Consider the following 18642-nt stretch of genomic DNA (forward strand, 5'->3'; position numbering starts at 1 on the left):
CCACGGTCAGTCAGCAGCATCACTCCAGTGGGTCAGGGAGCTCCACCCTCCCCCACCACCCCGTGGAATTCCTGCGATGGGGCCAGCAGTGCAGCGTCGACCTTTTTGAGTGTGCAGAATGCGACAAGAGAGGGAAAGGCACGAAGAAGACGCTGAGATTCAAATTTTGACTGCAGAGAACTCAGTACAAAACGCACTAAAAAATTTTCGCTGGCGGATATTTGTGAAGTGGTGTCCTTATTCATCACAGGAATAACGCACCTTTATTGAGAGGCCCTTTCAGAGCCCCTTTAAGCAACAATAAGGTCCTACTTACGCTGGACTGAAAGGAGCGCTGACTTTCATTTCCATCAATTACAGCCACCTGAGAGTCTCCATCTTCATTGGCATCAGTGCTGCCGGGGAATGTGATGGCTACTTGAGGTGCTCTCTGCTGTGCAGCATCAACATAATTATTTTCTGTGGTTAGCAAAAGATGAATTCTGAACAACTTGAGGTAAAGCTGTTCCATTGCTGCACTGGCGTCCACGACACCATAGAAAAGACGGTCGACGTTTGTCAAGGAACACACGTGAGCCACAAGCAGGTCCACCTGCATGACAAATAGTTGCACAGCCTAAATGACAATGCATTAGACACATACCTGCATGACAAACAGTTGCAGAGCCTAAATGGCAGTGCATTACACACATGCCTCCTGATGTAAAGTCACTGTTATCAAGAGAGCAGTATGCATACCTCCAACCACTAATTTTATGCAATATGTGCATTACACTACAGCACAGTATTATTTATCAGCTCTTCTGCTTTTAACAAAACGAAATCGAATTCACAATGAAGTGGGGTGCACGCACAGATTAGGCTAAGTCAACCAGGACAAGTTGGCTAGTCTGCCACTTACCCCATGATGACCAGCATCACTCAGCAGCGACAACAGCTAAAAGAGCACTTCATTTTCTTGCTGCATGTGCAGTTTACATGCTTAGCAACAACTCCTGATAACGCAAGGCACCTTGAACATCATATACAATCAAGAGAGCAGTAGCCACACTTTTTGCTCAAAAGACACTTTTTACTTTTCGTCAGGCATGTCAAGCAGCAGTCACAAGTCAACATAGGCAAGCTATTTAGTGCCGAGCATGGCAGCAGGGAACTGTGCATACAGACCATTAAAGGAGTACGGACACCAAATTTTAGTTGCATGTGTTCTTTGTAATGATACAAAAGACATTTCTATACATGAATCACCACACGATATTCACTTACAACCACTAAATAATTTACAACCAAATTTCTTTTCTCACCTATTCTGGTTTTAGTTTCAACAGCCAAACGATGGCTATGATATCAAAGGTCCATACAGTATGTCTCATGAAGCATGAGAAAAACTGCAATATGATCGCTGCTTCATCGTTTTAAAAAATTCACTACAGCGCTCAAGCCAGCCTGCCTGAAGAGCCGGAACACAACAAGTGCAGCAGCAGCAATTATATCGCAGTTTCTACACGTGACCTATACGGAGCTTTGACCATCATATCCATCGCTCGGCTGTTGAAACCGAATTCAAAACAGGTGACAGAAAAAATTCGATTATAAATTATTTAGTGTTTGCAGGCGAATACCACATGTTGATCAATGTATACTAATGTCTCGTGCATAATTACAAAAACACGCAACAAAATATGTGGTGTCGATACTCCTTTAACAGGCACCAGTTCATGCTGTGCACAATAGATGCTGCTACTAGCACCACCATCTCTGCCTTCTGGGCAACCGTTCAGTGTGCAATGCAAAATGTTGCCCCACGGCTTGTGTCCGCATGTCCAGCATGTTTTTAACTGCTGCTTGCCTCTGGATGTGCATTTAAATTTTAAAGCAATATGCAAAGAAGAGGGAAAAAAAATGTGCATTAGCTCAGCTAATCCAGGATATACAAGGCGAAAGCGAGATTGAGGTCTCCACTAACCCACAGAGCCAGCTGGGCGCTTTTCCTTTCGTGAAAATGAACGGCCTTTGCAAAGTTGCCAACGCCAATGAACTCTATGAATGCCGTCGGCTCACTTGTTTTGTTTGGTTTTTGAGGAAAGGAAATGGCACAGTAACAGTATCACATATCTTGGTTGACACCCGAACCGCGCCGTAAAGGAAGGGGTAAAGGAGGGAGGGAAAGAAGAAAGAGAAAACTGAAAGTTGGATTTTCGAGGAAAGGCGCAGCGCTGCGCCGTGGCGGCGGAACACCAGTGGCTCGGTGCTACTAGTGGCGCATGCGCAGTAGTGACTAGGGAGCGAGAGAATGAGAAACGAAAGGTCAGGCGACGGAGTCGGCGGCAGCCACCTGCGCCGTGCATGAAGTCACTCGTGCTCAGACACACGCCGGCTCTCGCGAAGCGTGGTGTTGACCAGCGTAGTGAAGCTTTTCGCTTCAAAAATTTCTGTTATCACTTAGCGGCAATGCCATGAGGGTGCTTAGAACGGGGCATACTCCCTAAATTCCTATGGCTTTCCAAGTTCATAAGGGGGTGGCAACTGAAGACAGATTTGTTTTCAATGACAATGTTTAAAAAATAACAGCACGGAAAACGGGGACTTTAAGGGTAGACAACACAGGACAAGCGCTGACTATCAACTAATCACCCTGATCAACTGATCGGGGTGTTTATATAATATGTCACTATAAACACCGATCAATTGACCAAGGAAATCGTAGAAGCCTACAAAATGAGAAAGAAACCAAGATTGTGCATCAGCAAACCATCCCTGCTCCTGTGCGACAGTGAGGTTGCCTATCTTGGCCCAACATAGCGCACGTGTCTTGTGGTTTTATTGTTTGGTTGTTGCCTGTTCGCTCATATTTGCCCATTTGCTGCGATTAAACTTTAGTTGAGAGTCAGCACTTGTCCTGTGTTTTCTACCCTTGAAGTCCCCGTTTTCCGCGCTTTTGTTTTTTAAATATGTATCACCAACTCACCCGCCTGGCAATTGTGTTGAATGACAATGTACCTGTAAGCTCAGTGGAATGCAAATATGTCACGTGGCCTTGCAAATAAAGGTTTAACTGAAACCAAGGAATTGTCCTGTGGTTCTGTGTCCTCTCTGTGTTATTTCGGTAGCAACCATGGATTCAGGAAGCCAGTACCAACTTGCCCAACTATATGCTTTAACAAATAGCATAATCCATTCGCAGCACACACTAATTTCCTGGGGGATGGTTTCTGTGAGGACAGGACATATATAAGTTACTGCATTTAAGAAGTGACAAGAGCAACCTATACCCAACGAGCCCATTTGTCTCAGCACACTACATAGCTGTGTGAAGTACTCGTAATCTTGTGAAGTAACCTACACCCAACGAGCCCATTTGTCTCAGCACACTACATAGCTGTGTGAAGTACTGGTAATCTTGTGAACAATCATCATCATCAGCAGCAACAGCAGCAACCCGACTGCGCCCACTGCAGGACAAAGGAGTCTCCCATATTAACCCCGACGTGTGCCAGCTGCAGTCACCCTATTCCCGCAAACTTCTTACTCTCATCCGCCTAGTTAACTTCCTGCTGCCTTCTGCTACGCCTGCTTTCTCTTGGAATCCAGTCAATTGCCCCTCACAACCATCCGTTATTTTGCCTTCACATTACGTGCCCTGCCCAAGCCTATTTCTTCTTCATTTCAACTAGGATGCAGTTAATCCACACTTGCTCCCTGACACTCTCCGCCCTCTTCCTGTCTCTTACTGTTGCACGTATCATTTTCCTTTCCATTGCATACTGCACAGTCCTCAATTCAAATTGAACTTTTTTCATTACCCTCCACATTTCTGCCCCATAGGCGAGTACCAAACAATAATATATACTGTGTGATGCGGGGTTCAGTCCCAGGGCTTTCTTGATGAAAGACTGTAAGCACTGTGCGATCCTCTGAGGCATTGCTTCTGCTTCCACTTCGTCGTCTTCTGACTGGGGTCGTGTTCACAGATGCGGTCTAGTCCGTTACAAAACCTCACCGCCGAAAAAAGAGCCATCTTGTCGACTTATGGGGAGGAAAGAACAAGCGGGTCATAGTACGGTTTCAGGCGTTCAACGTGGACAGTTATGAGGCCGCGGTGACAGTGGCCCAAAGAAGATGCAATGGGCTCAACAATATAATTCACTGGGGAGGTCTGTTGAACAAAATGGTAAGGGCCGTGGTAGCGGGAAAGAAGCTTCGTGGATAAACCAGGAGTGGTGGAGGGACCCAGAGCCAAACGAGAGAGTCAGGTGGATACAATGGGGCAGGGTCAATGGGTTGCCGGCTGTGTTTTTGGTGCCACCGGTGCAGAGTGGTGAACGAGCGGGCAAGCTGGCGGCACTCTTCGGCGTAATATATGGGCTGCGGAAAGGGGAGTAGTTTCAGAGAAGTCAGGGTTGTAGCGGAGAATGGCGTCCACAGTAGACGTGGGCTCGCGGCCATAAAGGAGGAAAAAAGGAGAGAAGCCTGTCGTAGTCTGCGTAGCCATATTATAGGCATACGTGACAAAGGGAAGGACTTTGTCCCAGTTTGAGCGAGCAGAGTCAACATAATTGGTGAGCATGTCGCTGAGAGTATGATCGAAACGCTCGGTAATGCCGTTAGTTTGAGGGTGGCACACTGTAGTGGATCGATGAACGATGTTGCATTTCTGAAGCAGGGCTTCAACGGCATTTGAAAGGAAAACACGCCCACGGTCACTTAGCAATTCATAAGGGCACAGAACCAAATGGTGAAGGATGAAAGACGCAACATCGTCGGCGGAGGCAGAGGTGACGTTTCCTCGCAATGCGTCAGATGGTCTACGGCAACGATCACCCAGCGATTGTTAGCTACATTGATCAGAAGGGTGTCATAGAGATCAATTCCGACACGGTCGAATGGTTGGCCAGGCCAAGGCAATGGCTGCAGTGGGGCCGTTGGGTGGGGTCTTACGGTGTTGGCACACAGGACATGAGTGGATGAAGTGACAAACAAAGCGGTACATACCGCACCAATAGTACCGTAGGCACAGGCAAGCATACGTCTTCAACATACCGGCTTGGGCGCAGTGGGTATCGGAGTGAAATGAGGCGCAAACGTCAGCATGGAGGTGTCGAGAAATGATCAGCAGCCACTTTCGCCCGTTGAGGAGGTAAATGCGGCAGTATAGGAGTCCATTGCGGACAGCAAAGTGGTGAGCTTAGCAGTGAAGCACCCGGGATGGAGGACGCCGAGAGGGAGTAGACATGAATGCGAGGACAGAGGCAATCCAAGGATACTTCTGCTGCTCGATGGGCATATCAGCGATGCCAAGTGAAGATAAATCAGAGGCACAGACGACGTCCGAGCGGGCAGCACATAGAAGCGGTGAACAGGAGAAGGCGTCCCCATCATGATGCTTGCGTCCAGAGTGATAAATGATGTGGATGTCGCACTCCTGGAGACGTAAAGCTGAACAGGCGAGATGGCCAGAGGGATCCCTGAGAGAAGACAACCAGCATAGGGCGTGATGGTCCTGACGACGGAAAACGGCCGGCCGTATACGTAAGGGCAAAATTTGCCAACTGAACTGAATTGAAGAAAGTTTATTTCCAGACATACAGGAAATGGGCCCCGGGCGAAAAGCTACAAGGGAGAGATGCTCGAGGCCCGGTGGAGGCAGAGCAGCAGCACATGAGCACATTCAAGGCAAACATACATATAGAGAATGAAATTATGTAGTATGGAAAACAGCAAGAACAGGAGAAATACTAGTGCTCATGAAACAAACTAGAATGAAGACCGTAATTAACGGCAGCAACGTGGCTGAACCTAAAATATAGTGGGTACTCCTGACAAAGCTCACCTAGGCAAAGAATAGAAAGTTGCATTGAGTGCGGTATTGATAAAACATAACTTAAACTCTTTAATGGTGGCGGTAAAGATGTTTGGGTTGTTTATGCTGTTGGGTTGGGTTTATGAAGTTTGGGTTATGCTCAAATTATGGCCAGACATTCCTTCTCAGTCACAGAATAGTTAGATTCCGCTTTAGTTAGCATACAGCTGGCATAAGCAACAACATATTCTGGAAATATGATTTTCAGTATAATTTTCTGTCAGTGCGTCAAGGGTCAAAATGGCGAAGGATAAGTGGAGAGACAAGGAGACGGTAAGGTATTGAATGCGGCGTCACCAGCGGGCAACCAGGATGATAAGTTCTGGCTGCTGGAGAGAAGCTGGGTTAAAGGTGGAATGATGCAGGCGAAATTGCGTATGAACCGGGGGAAATAGGACGAGAAGCCGACAAAACTTCAGAGTCCTTTCAAGATAGTCGGTTTGGGGAAACCAGTGAGAGCACGAAGTTTTGCAAGATCAGGAAGAACGCCATCATTGGAGACCACATGACATCTAAGACAATGAGCTTCTTTGGAGCAAAGTAACATTTTTTTCACATTCAGTTGGAGCCCTGCGTTGGCAAGGTACATTAGAACATGCTCAAGACGGTTTAGATGGAAAGGAAAATCTTTCGAAAAAAAATGACAATGTCATCTAGATAACAGAGACAAGTCTCCAATTTGAGCCTGCTCAGAATAGTATCCAGCACTCGCTCAAATGTTGCTGGGGCATTGCACAAGCCGAACGGCATCACTTTAATCTCGCACAAGCCGTCACGAGTGACGAAGGCGGTTTTAGATTGGTCGGCGGCAGCCATTGGCACTTGCCAGTAGCCAGAACGTAAATCCAAGAAGGAGAAAAGCTCAGCGCCCTGCAAGCAATCCAGCGCATTGCCTATGCGTGGCAAAGGATAAACATCCTTGTGGGTGATCTTGTTGAGCAGGCAGTAGTCAACATATAAGGGAATGGAGCCATCCTTTTTCCTCACCAGGACGACTGGAGAGGCCCAAGGTCTGTGCGAGGGCTGCACGATGCCGCAGTGAAGCATGTCGTCGACGTTCTCACAGTTGACGCGGCACTCAGTGGACGAGACACGATACAGACACTGGCGCAAGGGGGTGTGCGTGCAGGTGTCAATACAAGAGCAACGGCCAACGCGCGGCCCAAGGATGGCTGGGAAAAGTCAAAAGACGTATTAAAGCGTTGAAGAACGGCGACTAATTGGGCACGCAGAGCAGGCGGAAGGTCGGGAGCGATAGCACGCTCCAATATGTCGACGAGGAGCGAAGCGGTGGCAGTAGCACAAGTCATGGCATCAACCTGAGGAACAGCACGGTCACAGGAGACAACACAAGTGACTGCATTTTCGAAGGCTTCGACACAGCCCCGACATACGCCGCGGAGGACAGAGAATGGGCATGAAAATTGTTTGCAAATATAGACTGCGCAGCTTCCATCACAAATCGTGAGAACGGCGAAAAAGAGAACAAGGCATTGCGTAGAGGCTGTGGCAGGAGTAAATAGGACAGAGCAGTGAAAGGCAGAGTCACAAGTGAGGGGAACAATGGCAGAAGAAAAAGGAGGAATGTCCATGTCTTCAGCCACGAGTTTAGCAGGAGGGATAGGCAAGGTGCACAAAGAAGTGTCACAAAAGGGGGAGAGCGCAATTTTGGCACGGGCACAATCAATCACGGCACTGTGGGTCGAAAGAAAGCCGCAGCCGAGGATGACGTCGTGAGAACACTGGCACAACACAACAAACTCGATGGTGTATAAAACATCGTTGATGCAAACATGTACCGTGCACGCTGCCACAGGCTGGACGCGCTGGGAACTGGCCGTTCGGAGAGAAAAGTCAGGAAGCGGCATGGCCACCTTTCGAATCTTGCGGCGCAGGGCGTCACTAATGACGTACATAGCAGCACCCATATTGACGAGTGCTAAAACGTGGACGCCTTCAATAGACACTTGAATCACATTAGCGGGAGAAGACGGAGGATTTGAGTAGTTCACAAAAGACGCAGTTCTTGCCTCTGAAATTGCGGGATGTTAGTTTTCCTCGCAGACAGAGGCAGAGCATAGGAGATATGGTCTGGCATCGAGGAGAAGGCGAGCAACGAGGGAGGTGTGGTGGGCGAGCCGCAGACGAGCCAGAAGAGACATTGGGCAAGGGAGGCTCGGTCTTGTATCAGTAGGGAGGCATAGCAGCGTCAGAACGAAGCACACGCTGATGGCAGAGGCAGGCGACATGGCCTAGAAGCCCACAAGCATAGCAGATGGGGCCATTATTGGCGGTGCACAACACGTTGGCAGGGTGTCATCGACACCATAGAAACGACGAAGATGGCGGAGGCATGGGCAGTGGCGGAGAAAAAATAGGAGGGCTGGTGGGATATGCGACCGGAGCGAACGGTTGACGCGACTGAGTCAGGGCTTCAGCATAGGTGAGTAGCACAGTAACAGGAGGAGGTTGATGAATCGGTAGTAGAACTTCAGCGACCTGGTCTTGAATGACTTGGCAGATGGTCAGCACGATAGATGGCACAGGATTGGGAGCAGACCAGGCGGGGCCCCGAACGTGAGGCATAAGAGAAAGCTGACGAGTGACTTCTTCCCGGATGAAGGCTTTGACCTGCTGCAAGAACTGTGACTGGTCAGAAAGCGGAGCGCCAAGGGCCAAACCAGCAAGTTCCTCACCAGGCACCTCAGATCAGCGCATAGAACCACGTTGCTTCCATAATTCATCACAGCTTTGGCAAAGCCTAATGACATCGGCGACGGATGTGGGATTCTTAGCCAAGAGCACTTGAAAAGCATCATCGGCGATTCCCTTAATGATGTTACTTACCTTGTCGCCCTCTGGCATGGACAGTTTACACGCTTGCACAAGTCAACAATGTCCTCGATACAGCTTGTGAAAGATTGACCAGTTTGTTGAGTGCGGGAACCGAGACGTTGTTCGGAGCGGCACTTTCGCACTGCGGGGCAGGCAAAATCATCCACAAAGCTCGTTTTGAAGGAGGACCACATTGGGATATCAGCTTCGTGGTTACGAAACCAAAGATTGGCACTTCACAGAATCGACCCATCTGTTGTAAGTGCTGACGCACTCATAGGAGGCCAGCCCGTCGTCAACGTCACGGTCACCTGTACTACTGACTGAAGTTAGCCGGGTCGCGCTGCCGTTGCGCACAGAATGGTGGGAGGGACAGGCGGCGATGCCTGGCTGGCACTGTCTTGCATCGTGGCCGGTGATGGTAATGTATGGCTGCGAAGTTCCAGGATGAGGACGGGGACCAGGAGAGACCTCCACCAAATGTGATAGAGGGTTCAGTGCCAGGTGGTATGATATGCGGCTGGTAGAACTCAGTGCCTAAAAAACAGTTCACAATCGGGAATAATTATAGAAAGAGGGCCCAAACACTACTACTTCCACAGCCTCTGCAGCGATGCCTGTTATGTATGAAATGGAGTATAGGTCATTTTCAGCGAGATAGATCCAATACAGCGAAAAACTGGTGTTTTTCGAAAGGTGCAGATAAACATCAGACAGCACTGAAATTTCGCAACGTATGATTTTATATATTTCCCCCGATTCCAGCTGACTACGTAAACAACTTTTAAACTCAACTGCAAATTTTTAGTCCTACTTTTGCCAGAACATAGCCCTTTGAGCAACATGCATGCATAATCTTCCTTTTAGTGCAAGACAAAATAATATCAGTGCAATTTTCACAGTGCTAAGTGGCAAGAACTTCTTCTTTAAGCCTGCACACATTACTCTAGTGGCCAAAATTCCTAGCCCTTGAAAGCACACCCTTAGATCATACCATAATCATAATTTACACATCTTGAGCAACAAATTCACTATAAGTGTTAAATGCTGAACTGATAAAAATATAAAAAATTCGTAGTATGCTGACTGGTTTATCGACAAATTTGGGCCAATCCAGGCAGTCAAAAAGCGACATGTAACTGAGGTGATGAAAAACCTTCTGCAGCACCAATACATCATTTGCATATGTGAACAATGCTTTTAAACTGCTGCCCACCAGTTCATTATCCTGCACAGAAGCCCAAAGAGTGCCTTTCAGGAGTTTTTGGCAGCCACCAAAAACTAAAGGCCTGTTTTTATCACACCACGGGCACCATGAAAGAGCGCAGAGCATAACTTGCACATTGTACACCAGTAAAGGTGGTGATAAGCAGATGAACAATTGACTGCTCTAGGTCTCAAACGTGGCGACTACAATGACAGCAGTGCAAACTGAATAGCAACAAACATGTCATTGAAGTCAACTCTGAAAGGGCCAGGAAATCAGCCCCAAAAATGCTGAATACTGTAGCAGTGCTTTGTGAACACCTGATGGACTAGCAGAATTAAAGGGAAGCTGAAATGGTTTTGAAATCGCATGAAACGCTGTGATTGGGAAGAAAGGGCCTTGAAAATCATGTGTGTAAATTTTTTCCCCATTCTATCCGCAAACAGAGCTGCAATCGCTTCTTAAAAATCCGCCGCCGGCACGCCCTCGTCGCTTCCGGAAGCACCGGGGGGAGGGTACGGCAGAGAGGGATAACTGGCGGAAGTGACGCCATTCACGGGGAGTTGGCCGGCCGTCCGGCTGCGCTTGCTTCGCTGCGGCCCGCGCTTTGGCGAAACACAGATCAACGTAATCTTCTGCCAGTGCCGTTTACCTTCTCTCGTTCAGACGTAACGTGTAATGCTTGAAGCCTGTATTTAAACCAGTTTTGGCATGGTACTTCCTTTGACCAGCGCTCAGCACACAGCTGGGTAGAATCCGTCGGTTGTTTTTCCCCAGCCTCTTCCGCGTTAACCATAAAATCTGGTGGCACGCAGCATGCCGAAACTGCCTGCACAAAATATGTGCATGAATATTTCTCTTTTCGTTATACTACTTTCTTACCTGTTTGTAAACTCTTTGCCTTTTCCAGCTGGTTCACATTCACGCTGAGCTAAGGCCACTTCCAGCACTGTCCTTCAGGCACACAGTCGAACTTTTTTGAGCTCTATACGCACTGTGTGCCTTTTTGCTTTTTCCTGATTGCTTGCACCTCATGGCAGCACAAGCAATTCTCTTAATCTTTAATCAGCGCGCAACACATGCAGCTGCACCTAACTGAACAAAAAACCAATTATATAAGCCTAGTATACTTGAGCAAAGCAAACATTTGCATTCATGAGAGCTTGGTCATGGCTGACGATCGACAATGGCACCAGAATTCATGCAAATTTGTCCTTGAGTTAGAACGGCAAAGTCGTCGAGCAGCGGTACGCATATATCAGCCACAAGTAATTCTGTTGGTTATCTCGATACGCAACAGCAGCAACTATATCTCGCAGCACACTGGTTTTGATGAGCAGCACTGCGAGCTCCGAAACGCAGCCATAATTATTGTTCAAAAGCGTGTTCAGCATGCAAAAAAAAAAACAACGTACGGGGGTAAGTGGAGAAGTTTCATGGTTGAACAGTAGCCCGAACATGCGACAGGAGGAAAGCGCACACGGTAGCTTCCTCCCGGTCGCCTTGTCTCTTCGCGCTGCAGTACAGCAGTGAACCCACTTCAACTCATCCAGTTTGGCATTCTTTTGTAGTTCTAAAAGGCCTTCGGGAGTGATTAAGCAAGTAACTATAAATAAATGAACAAACAAAAGCTTTACCTCGCGCGACTCGTGTAAGCGTGCTGGTGATCTGATTTAGATCATGTTTACAGGCGTTACAAGAAGTTGGTGGTCAGGCTTTTATGCAGCAGCGGTACAAAAAAACGCTTTGGTGCAATTTACTTTTTTTTTTTATTGCCACTTGCACCTACACAAAAGATATGCACGCGCATGCACCTACGCAAAACTTACGTATCAGTCGAGATTTGGTTTTCGTGTTACCCTGGTAGAACGTGAAAGGCCCATACTGGGTTAACGGAATTTCCGCCTTGCAGGCGCCGCAATACAGTCGTTTCTCTATTACTTAGCTTCTTATCAGGCGGTGGCACCAGTTTTCTGTTTAGTCTGTAGTTCTCAACGATTTTGGAATAGGTTTGCGCGCGCTCGTCCAGGTTCCGACAGTCTGGCGGTTTCACGGTTACCCGGAAGCAAAGAATATGGGAATGCGCCGACTACCCCGGAGTCGACGAAGATATTGATAGCAGAGAAAGCTGGGAAACCCTGCTGCGCAGCAAAAAACCCACTCGGCAGAAACAAGCCAATGCGCCTGGCGGCTGATGCTGCGAAGCGATAAAATCTCTTTGTTAGCCTTTAGTCACAGGCTCCGGCCCCCGCCCTCCAGGCCTGCGTGCTGAGAACGGCGAGTAGTAAGGGGCCTCCATTTCCAGTGGAAATAAAAGCTGTCATCCACCCATCCATCCAGTCGAGATTTCCAACACGTGAACATGACGCGACTTGACATTCGCTGCCAGCGCACTCTGCGGTGTTGTTGGTTCCGCCGTTTTCTGAAGCTGCTGATGGCTCGAACATGCATGGTGAAAGTCCAAACTGTTCAACACTGCTTGAATTATCCATAATTTCTAAAACGTAGTACTTAAAAGCCAACTGAAGCAACGCGCTACGCAGCAACGCCGTCGGTGCCAGCCGGAGATCCCCGTGGATGACGTCACGACGGTCCCGACCAATCGCGGGCAAGAGCGGCGTTCGCTCGGTGCCCTGAGGCGATGGGACGCGTTTTCTTCTAAAAAACAGCTTATTGCGTTTATTTCCACTCTTTTTGAATGAGACATTCTTTTTCAGCGGACTAAAAGCTATAAAATGACGTAGAGAACTAATTTTTTTCGAAAAGTGCTTCAGCTTCCCTTTAAATGTTGCTCAGGAGCTACACGCGGCCCATGTGTCATATTTCATTATTAACAGTGATGGTACTTGCAGCCATTGGCAACTGAATTCAAGTTGACACAAAGAATAAAGCCATCCTTCATTTCTTCAGGAAATTGTTATTGAACCACGATTTGGAATTTTTACCGCAAACAAAATAATATGACCTCAAAATAGGGGTTGGATTTTTTGGTTAAAAAAAAAGATAAACATACTCGAAATTGATCTCCTGAAATTATATTTTAAATAAGAAAGGTCAGTATCCTTGAGATATATACTACAGCCATTTATTCTACAGCCAGAGATATATTCTACAGCCAGGCTATTGAGCACAAGTTACAAATGACCACAATAGACAAAGTACGAAAGCCAGGAGCGCAATGAGACAACAGGATCGTTGCATTAAGTGCCGCAGTTGTGCATTCTGAGGCACTGCTCCGTAACTTTAGACACATGCCGAGCACACACTGCAATGTTTCACTGCCACGTCAAGCTTCGTCTACTCACTGACTGCCATCACCTTATTAGACCCATTACTTGATATCAAAAGTAATCAACAACATTTTTAGTTGTGCCTTGACAACACATAGCCATGCACAAGCGTCCCCAACAAATGTCACGTGATGGCTTCCGTCAGTGCTGGACGGGACTTCCATCACTGCAGTCATCATGTGTACTGCACGCTCACAGTCCCCCTGGCTCCTCCTCGGTTTCTGCTGCAGTCACCTTTTCTTTTTTTTCCAATCCGAAGCTTTTTCTTGTGAAGCATCTGTTCTTTTCACAGTTCATTCCGTGAGTGATAGAATGAGCAGTTTATCTTCATTTACCACCCCCTGACCCCCAAGCCAGATGATGGTTTATGGTTTAAGGGCATTTAACATCCCAAGGCGACTCAGGCAATGAGGGACTCTGGAAATTTCGACCACCTGCGGTCCTTCAACGTACACCGACATCACAAGTACATGGGCCTCTAGAATTTCTCCTCCATCAAAATGCAACCGCCACGGCTGGGATCAAACCTGCGTCTTTCGGGTCAGCAGCCAAGCGCCATAAACACTGAGCCACTGTGGCAGCTCCAAGCCAGATGAATTTATTCCTATATGAAGGTGAATAGACAGAAAGGCCTAGTTCCATTTCACAAGTGTATGTGTCCGTAGCTCTTCCTGCTTTGCTTTCACTTTCACAGCGAGAGTTGTAGAAGCTTTGTACAAACCATTTAGTAGAAGCAATTAACGGGGTTTAACAGCAACAATATAATGGATTACGTGCAATACATTAGGTGGACACCACCTCCACGTATCTCAAAAAGTTATTGAGTTGTCCACCGACCGAAGGGGCCAGTTATCCTTCTTTCCTTTCATCAAAACCAATAGAGTCTAAACCCTCTGTTGTTTTTGAGAAAAGGAAAGACACATAACTGCCTCACTTTGAAGGTGGACACCACCACCACCTCACAGCCTGAATGAGATGTCCACTGACCCAGTGAGCCAGTTATGCACCTTTCGTTTCCTCAAAACCAACAGAGGGTTTAGACTGCGAATAAGACAACACTGGGAACTAGACTACAGGATGTGTCCAGAAAGTAATGCAATTTTATTCGTAGACAAATTTTTTCAAGATATCATTACAAACGTTTAAAATTCTTCGAAGCCTTCTGGCATCTACACATTTTTGCCAGTGACTCTGCCATGCACTGTACGCATGCGTACAGGAAACTCGTTTAAATCCTTTGTCACGGCGGTTTGGATCGCTTTGATGCTGCCAAAACAGACTCCTTTCAGGGCGCTCTTGATTCTCAGGAACAGGAAAAAGTCTGCCGTAGCCAGGTCAGCACTATGGGGGGCTGGGGCAGCGTCGCCAAGTTGTGCTTGGCCAGGAACTCTAGCACACGCAAAGAAGTGCAGCTGGGAGCGTTGTCATGATGCAACTGCCAGATATCAGTGATCTCTTTTCACGTTCGGAGGACCCTTTTTCTCAATCTCTTGAGCACATCCACATATTTACGATGTCATGCATGGTGGCTTTTGGAATACTGCGTCTACTATCATCTGCACACTCATTTGACGGTCAGTGTTCAAAAGATCACGAACACAAGACACATTTTCACCACTTTTGCTCTTTGATGGCCATCCAAAGCGGGATTCATCATCGATGTTTTCCTGACCCACCTTAAAATGCCTTCAACCTCCTTGAAACTTGAGAATATGACAAAGCAGATTTTACGTAGGCTTGCTGAATCAATTGGTAGGTGTGGAAAGACTTATCGAGTTTAGCACAGAACTTGAATCGTGTGCTGTTGTTCACGTGCAGATGCCATTGCACGTCATGACACAAGTACTATCAGTAAGTACACAGAAACAGCAATCCTGATGCTCCCAGATCTTGGAGCAGACTGTGCTAGGCCGTGATGAAAAGCTGAGTCCCTCGCTAACCCAACCAATCTAAGCGTGGTAGGACCGATAGCAGCGCCCGATAGCACACCTTGTATTTGTTTCATGCAAGCAGGCTTTGAAGTCCATGGAGTGTGCCGGGAACATGATCAAACCGTAGACCATAAAAGGAAGAACGTCAAGTATGCACATGAGCATATAGACATGAAATGTGAAAATGGGCCTGCCACTCCAGACCTCTTGGTCGCTAATGCCAACCAGCTTTCACTGATAAGCGCTACGCCAGTAAGCTTAGATCTAATAATTTTTCTTGATTATTTAACTTATGCACAACCTAGCTTTTAGATAAACTTTTTACTTTTCTATTTTAAGGCTTGATAATTTAGCTTTTACACGACCCGTTTTTCTTATGGCAACAACGTACACTTGTGCATTATCACTGGTACATAGACTTCTCCTACTAGCAAACAAGCCAAGAGAAGCTATACCAGAGTTCTGACCAGGCAGGCATGCCACATAATCATCAAAAGAAAAATAATTCATCTATGGGAAATGATATTTGTCTAAAAAAAAACTAGGAAATTACGTGCTCCAATAAAGACTAAAGTATGCCAGATTTTCAAAAAATAAAAACCGGAAAGTCCAACCCTTAATTACAGATGATAAAATTTAGTGAACTATTCTTTTGCTAGGTGAATTTTCTGAGAATGACCATGAAGATACATAAGAGGCCCAAGAAAAGAAAAAAGCTGCAATAACATATGCCTATTACAAATTGAGAACAATTTTCATGGTGCAAGGAGTGGATTATTATGCAGTGATTAGCAGTTATTCCTCAGAACCTTCACCACATGCTTCCTACACTGATGTGGCTGATCAAAGCAAAAAAGTTGAGAAAGCTTCCAGAATATAGAAAACAAAGGTCTTGCATAACTAGAATAAAGCCAATAATGGTCAATTACCTGCAGCACTTTTTGTTTTGAGCAGCAGTATTTTTGACATTTCTCATGAAGACATGGTTTAGATTCTCTGCCATCAAAAAAGTTTATATCGAAAGCAGGAAACTGGCACCTGCACTAATGTTACACTGCCTGAAATGCAGAACTTGCCCTAAATTCTTGCCATAGAAATGGTGCAAAAGCTTCATTTCCAATGGCCATGTAAAAATGAAACGCGCATGTGCACCCTTGGTCTCAATGCAGCAGAAAAAAAGAAGTTAAAATAAATGTGGCTATCCCTTTTGGCACTGTACCAAAAGTACAAATCAGATGAGCCTGCTCCAAGGCCACATGTTTTCAGGCCTCCCACGTGAAGTAGTTCCATGCTGCAATTGTTTCAAAGCCTTACTGTGAAATACAGACCCAAATGGATAAGCAACACACCACTGCACTTCAGAACGAAGCCTGTTAGCCCCACTTATCGAACACCACGTTAAATGTCATCTCACGCATTCCAAAACAATGCCAAAGTTTTCATTCGAAGTACCTGGTTGACAGTATTTGCATCCAACCATGCGCGGTTGTATTACAGCAAGGACTTACCCCTTTTACCATCTGCTCCAGTGTGTTCACGATAGTGTCCTTTTCTTCATGAATTTTTTCCAGGCGTCTTTGCAACTCTTGCTGCCTGCTCGTGCACGCCAGGAGGCTCGCCTGCCTACTCTGCAAACTCTGAAATTAAGTTGAGAAAGCGCGATTAGACCATAAATACCGCTGTCACAATCCAATAACTCTGGCCAGCCAAACAAAATGGGCGTGACACCCGCCAACACGTGCGAGTCGGAACACGTAATCAAACTATAAAAGAACAGCACAGCAAAGCCGCTTTTCATACGCACATGGCTGGACACTCTGGCAGCACTGCACACTTTACACGGCAATTTAAACCGAAGAAAACGCAAGAATAAGTGTGATCAAGTGCTTACTTTTCACGCTCACTAGCTCCATTTGTTCTTTCACAGGCGCTAAATCAGTACCCCATTACAGCCTTTAGTTATTGATTTTACTCTAGCGCTATTTAATTTGTCTAGCACGATTCTTATTCTTATAATGTATTAAAGTTGGGCAGCTCGGGCGCTGGGAAACTTGCGTCAGAGTTGCGCGAGCTTCGAACGATCAAAACGAGCACGCAAGCGACAGCGGCTTCAAATATTAATCCTGCAGTTTCAATAACATTTCTGGCACTAAATGGGCAGAGAAAGTACTAACCATTGTCAAACGTCAGGGGGGACAGCCGACACGCGTAAACGTATTGGCTCCCACCCGAAAACAGCACAGAATCAACTGCAAACAATACCACATACAGCCGCTCCTTTATGGACCTCCTTCACACCGCGACGTCACGAAGATGCGGTGGCGCTGATGTTAGCAGCGACTTTCGCATGGTAGGCAAAACAGGTTACGCTTGCCCGTGTCTACCGCAGCTGCCGCAGCTACCGGCGGCTGCTTCAAGCCTGTGCACTGCAGAAGCAGCATGTATTGACCAGCTGCGTCACTGCTTGATCCGCGTAGTAGCATAAAAAATATTAAATTAGCCTCGATAGGTTTCTCGCGCATAAATGGCGCATTCGGAAACTGGCTAACAGGCATTGGGCCACTGTAGTAAAGCGCGAAGTCTGGGAGTCGATAGGCACTGCCACTCAATGCACTTATAGCATGCAAGTTACTGCGTTCATTCACCAGAACTTCAGGATAGTAGGCTGATAATTGCTCAAGGGAAAAAAAGACATATGCAGCTACACACGTACTTATCACCTTGAGCCGGAGTGCACGGGGCGCCGACAGGTTCACTCGCCCCCAAGGAATGCGTTTTTTGTTAATAGCACACCATGTTTTAATGGCGCGTTTTATTACATTTAATATTTACTTGAAACTGTTTCTTGATATGACGACGTAATTATTTCATTCGAGTAGAAAGAAGTCTGGTAAGTTGTGTCAATCTTGCGCGGTCGTGTTAATTGGTGTGCTTAGAATAGCGTACCTTAAGTGTGCTAAACGCCATATGCTTTTTCACTGCATCATGCATGTGTCATGTTTCATGAGGTAGTACATGATCGCGAAGCTTGTTTGGAAAGAAGCAGCCGCAGGCGTGCTGCTAACAGACACGTGACGAGATTGAGAGGGGACGAGGCAATGAAAAGTGTTTTCGTTATTCATGCATGCGATATGTAACTAAACTTGGTGCAAATATGGAATTCCTACGCTAGTTTCAGTAATTCCTTTTATTTATAGCTATACCTGGTGCAGTTCTGGGTAATTATAATTAACACCGTCAAGTCCCCCCAAGGTCTAAATAATAGAGTAGATAGTGCGCAGTTTTTTTATGCCAGCATATACATAAAGCCCTGTTCTGTACGATGACGCGATTAGTTCTTTTTCTATATGATCAGTACTTATGCATGCATAGTTACATGAAAACGTTTCTTACAAGAAATAACTAACACAGTACTGCACGTGTAGGGAAAAAAATCGAGATTTATTACGCTCCACAATGTCTCAGGAACAGTTTGCGACAAATGAAATCATTTGATTTTCATGCGAATTACGAAGGTGA

The 18642-nt window shown here is 46.5% G+C and overlaps 1 protein-coding gene across 3 annotated transcripts in view; it reads right to left on the reverse strand.

The window, feature by feature from the left end:
* LOC144114920 (uncharacterized) overlaps positions 1–17430 on the reverse strand; it is a 100466-nt gene extending 83036 nt beyond the window's left edge. For all 3 annotated transcript variants that reach the window (XM_077648950.1, XM_077648947.1, XM_077648949.1), the window contains exons 1-3: positions 17298–17430; positions 16632–16760; positions 317–592 (exon numbers count right to left, since the gene is read on the reverse strand). In XM_077648950.1, the coding sequence (XP_077505076.1) occupies positions 317–592; positions 16632–16760; positions 17298–17300 (408 nt within the window). In that variant the 5' untranslated portion in view covers positions 17301–17430. The remainder of the gene's footprint in view (positions 1–316; positions 593–16631; positions 16761–17297) is intronic.
* Positions 17431–18642: the final 1212 nt, after the last annotated feature.

Source organism: Amblyomma americanum, chromosome 1, assembly GCF_052857255.1.
Source record: "Amblyomma americanum isolate KBUSLIRL-KWMA chromosome 1, ASM5285725v1, whole genome shotgun sequence".
Classification (NCBI taxonomy): domain Eukaryota; kingdom Metazoa; phylum Arthropoda; class Arachnida; order Ixodida; family Ixodidae; genus Amblyomma; species Amblyomma americanum.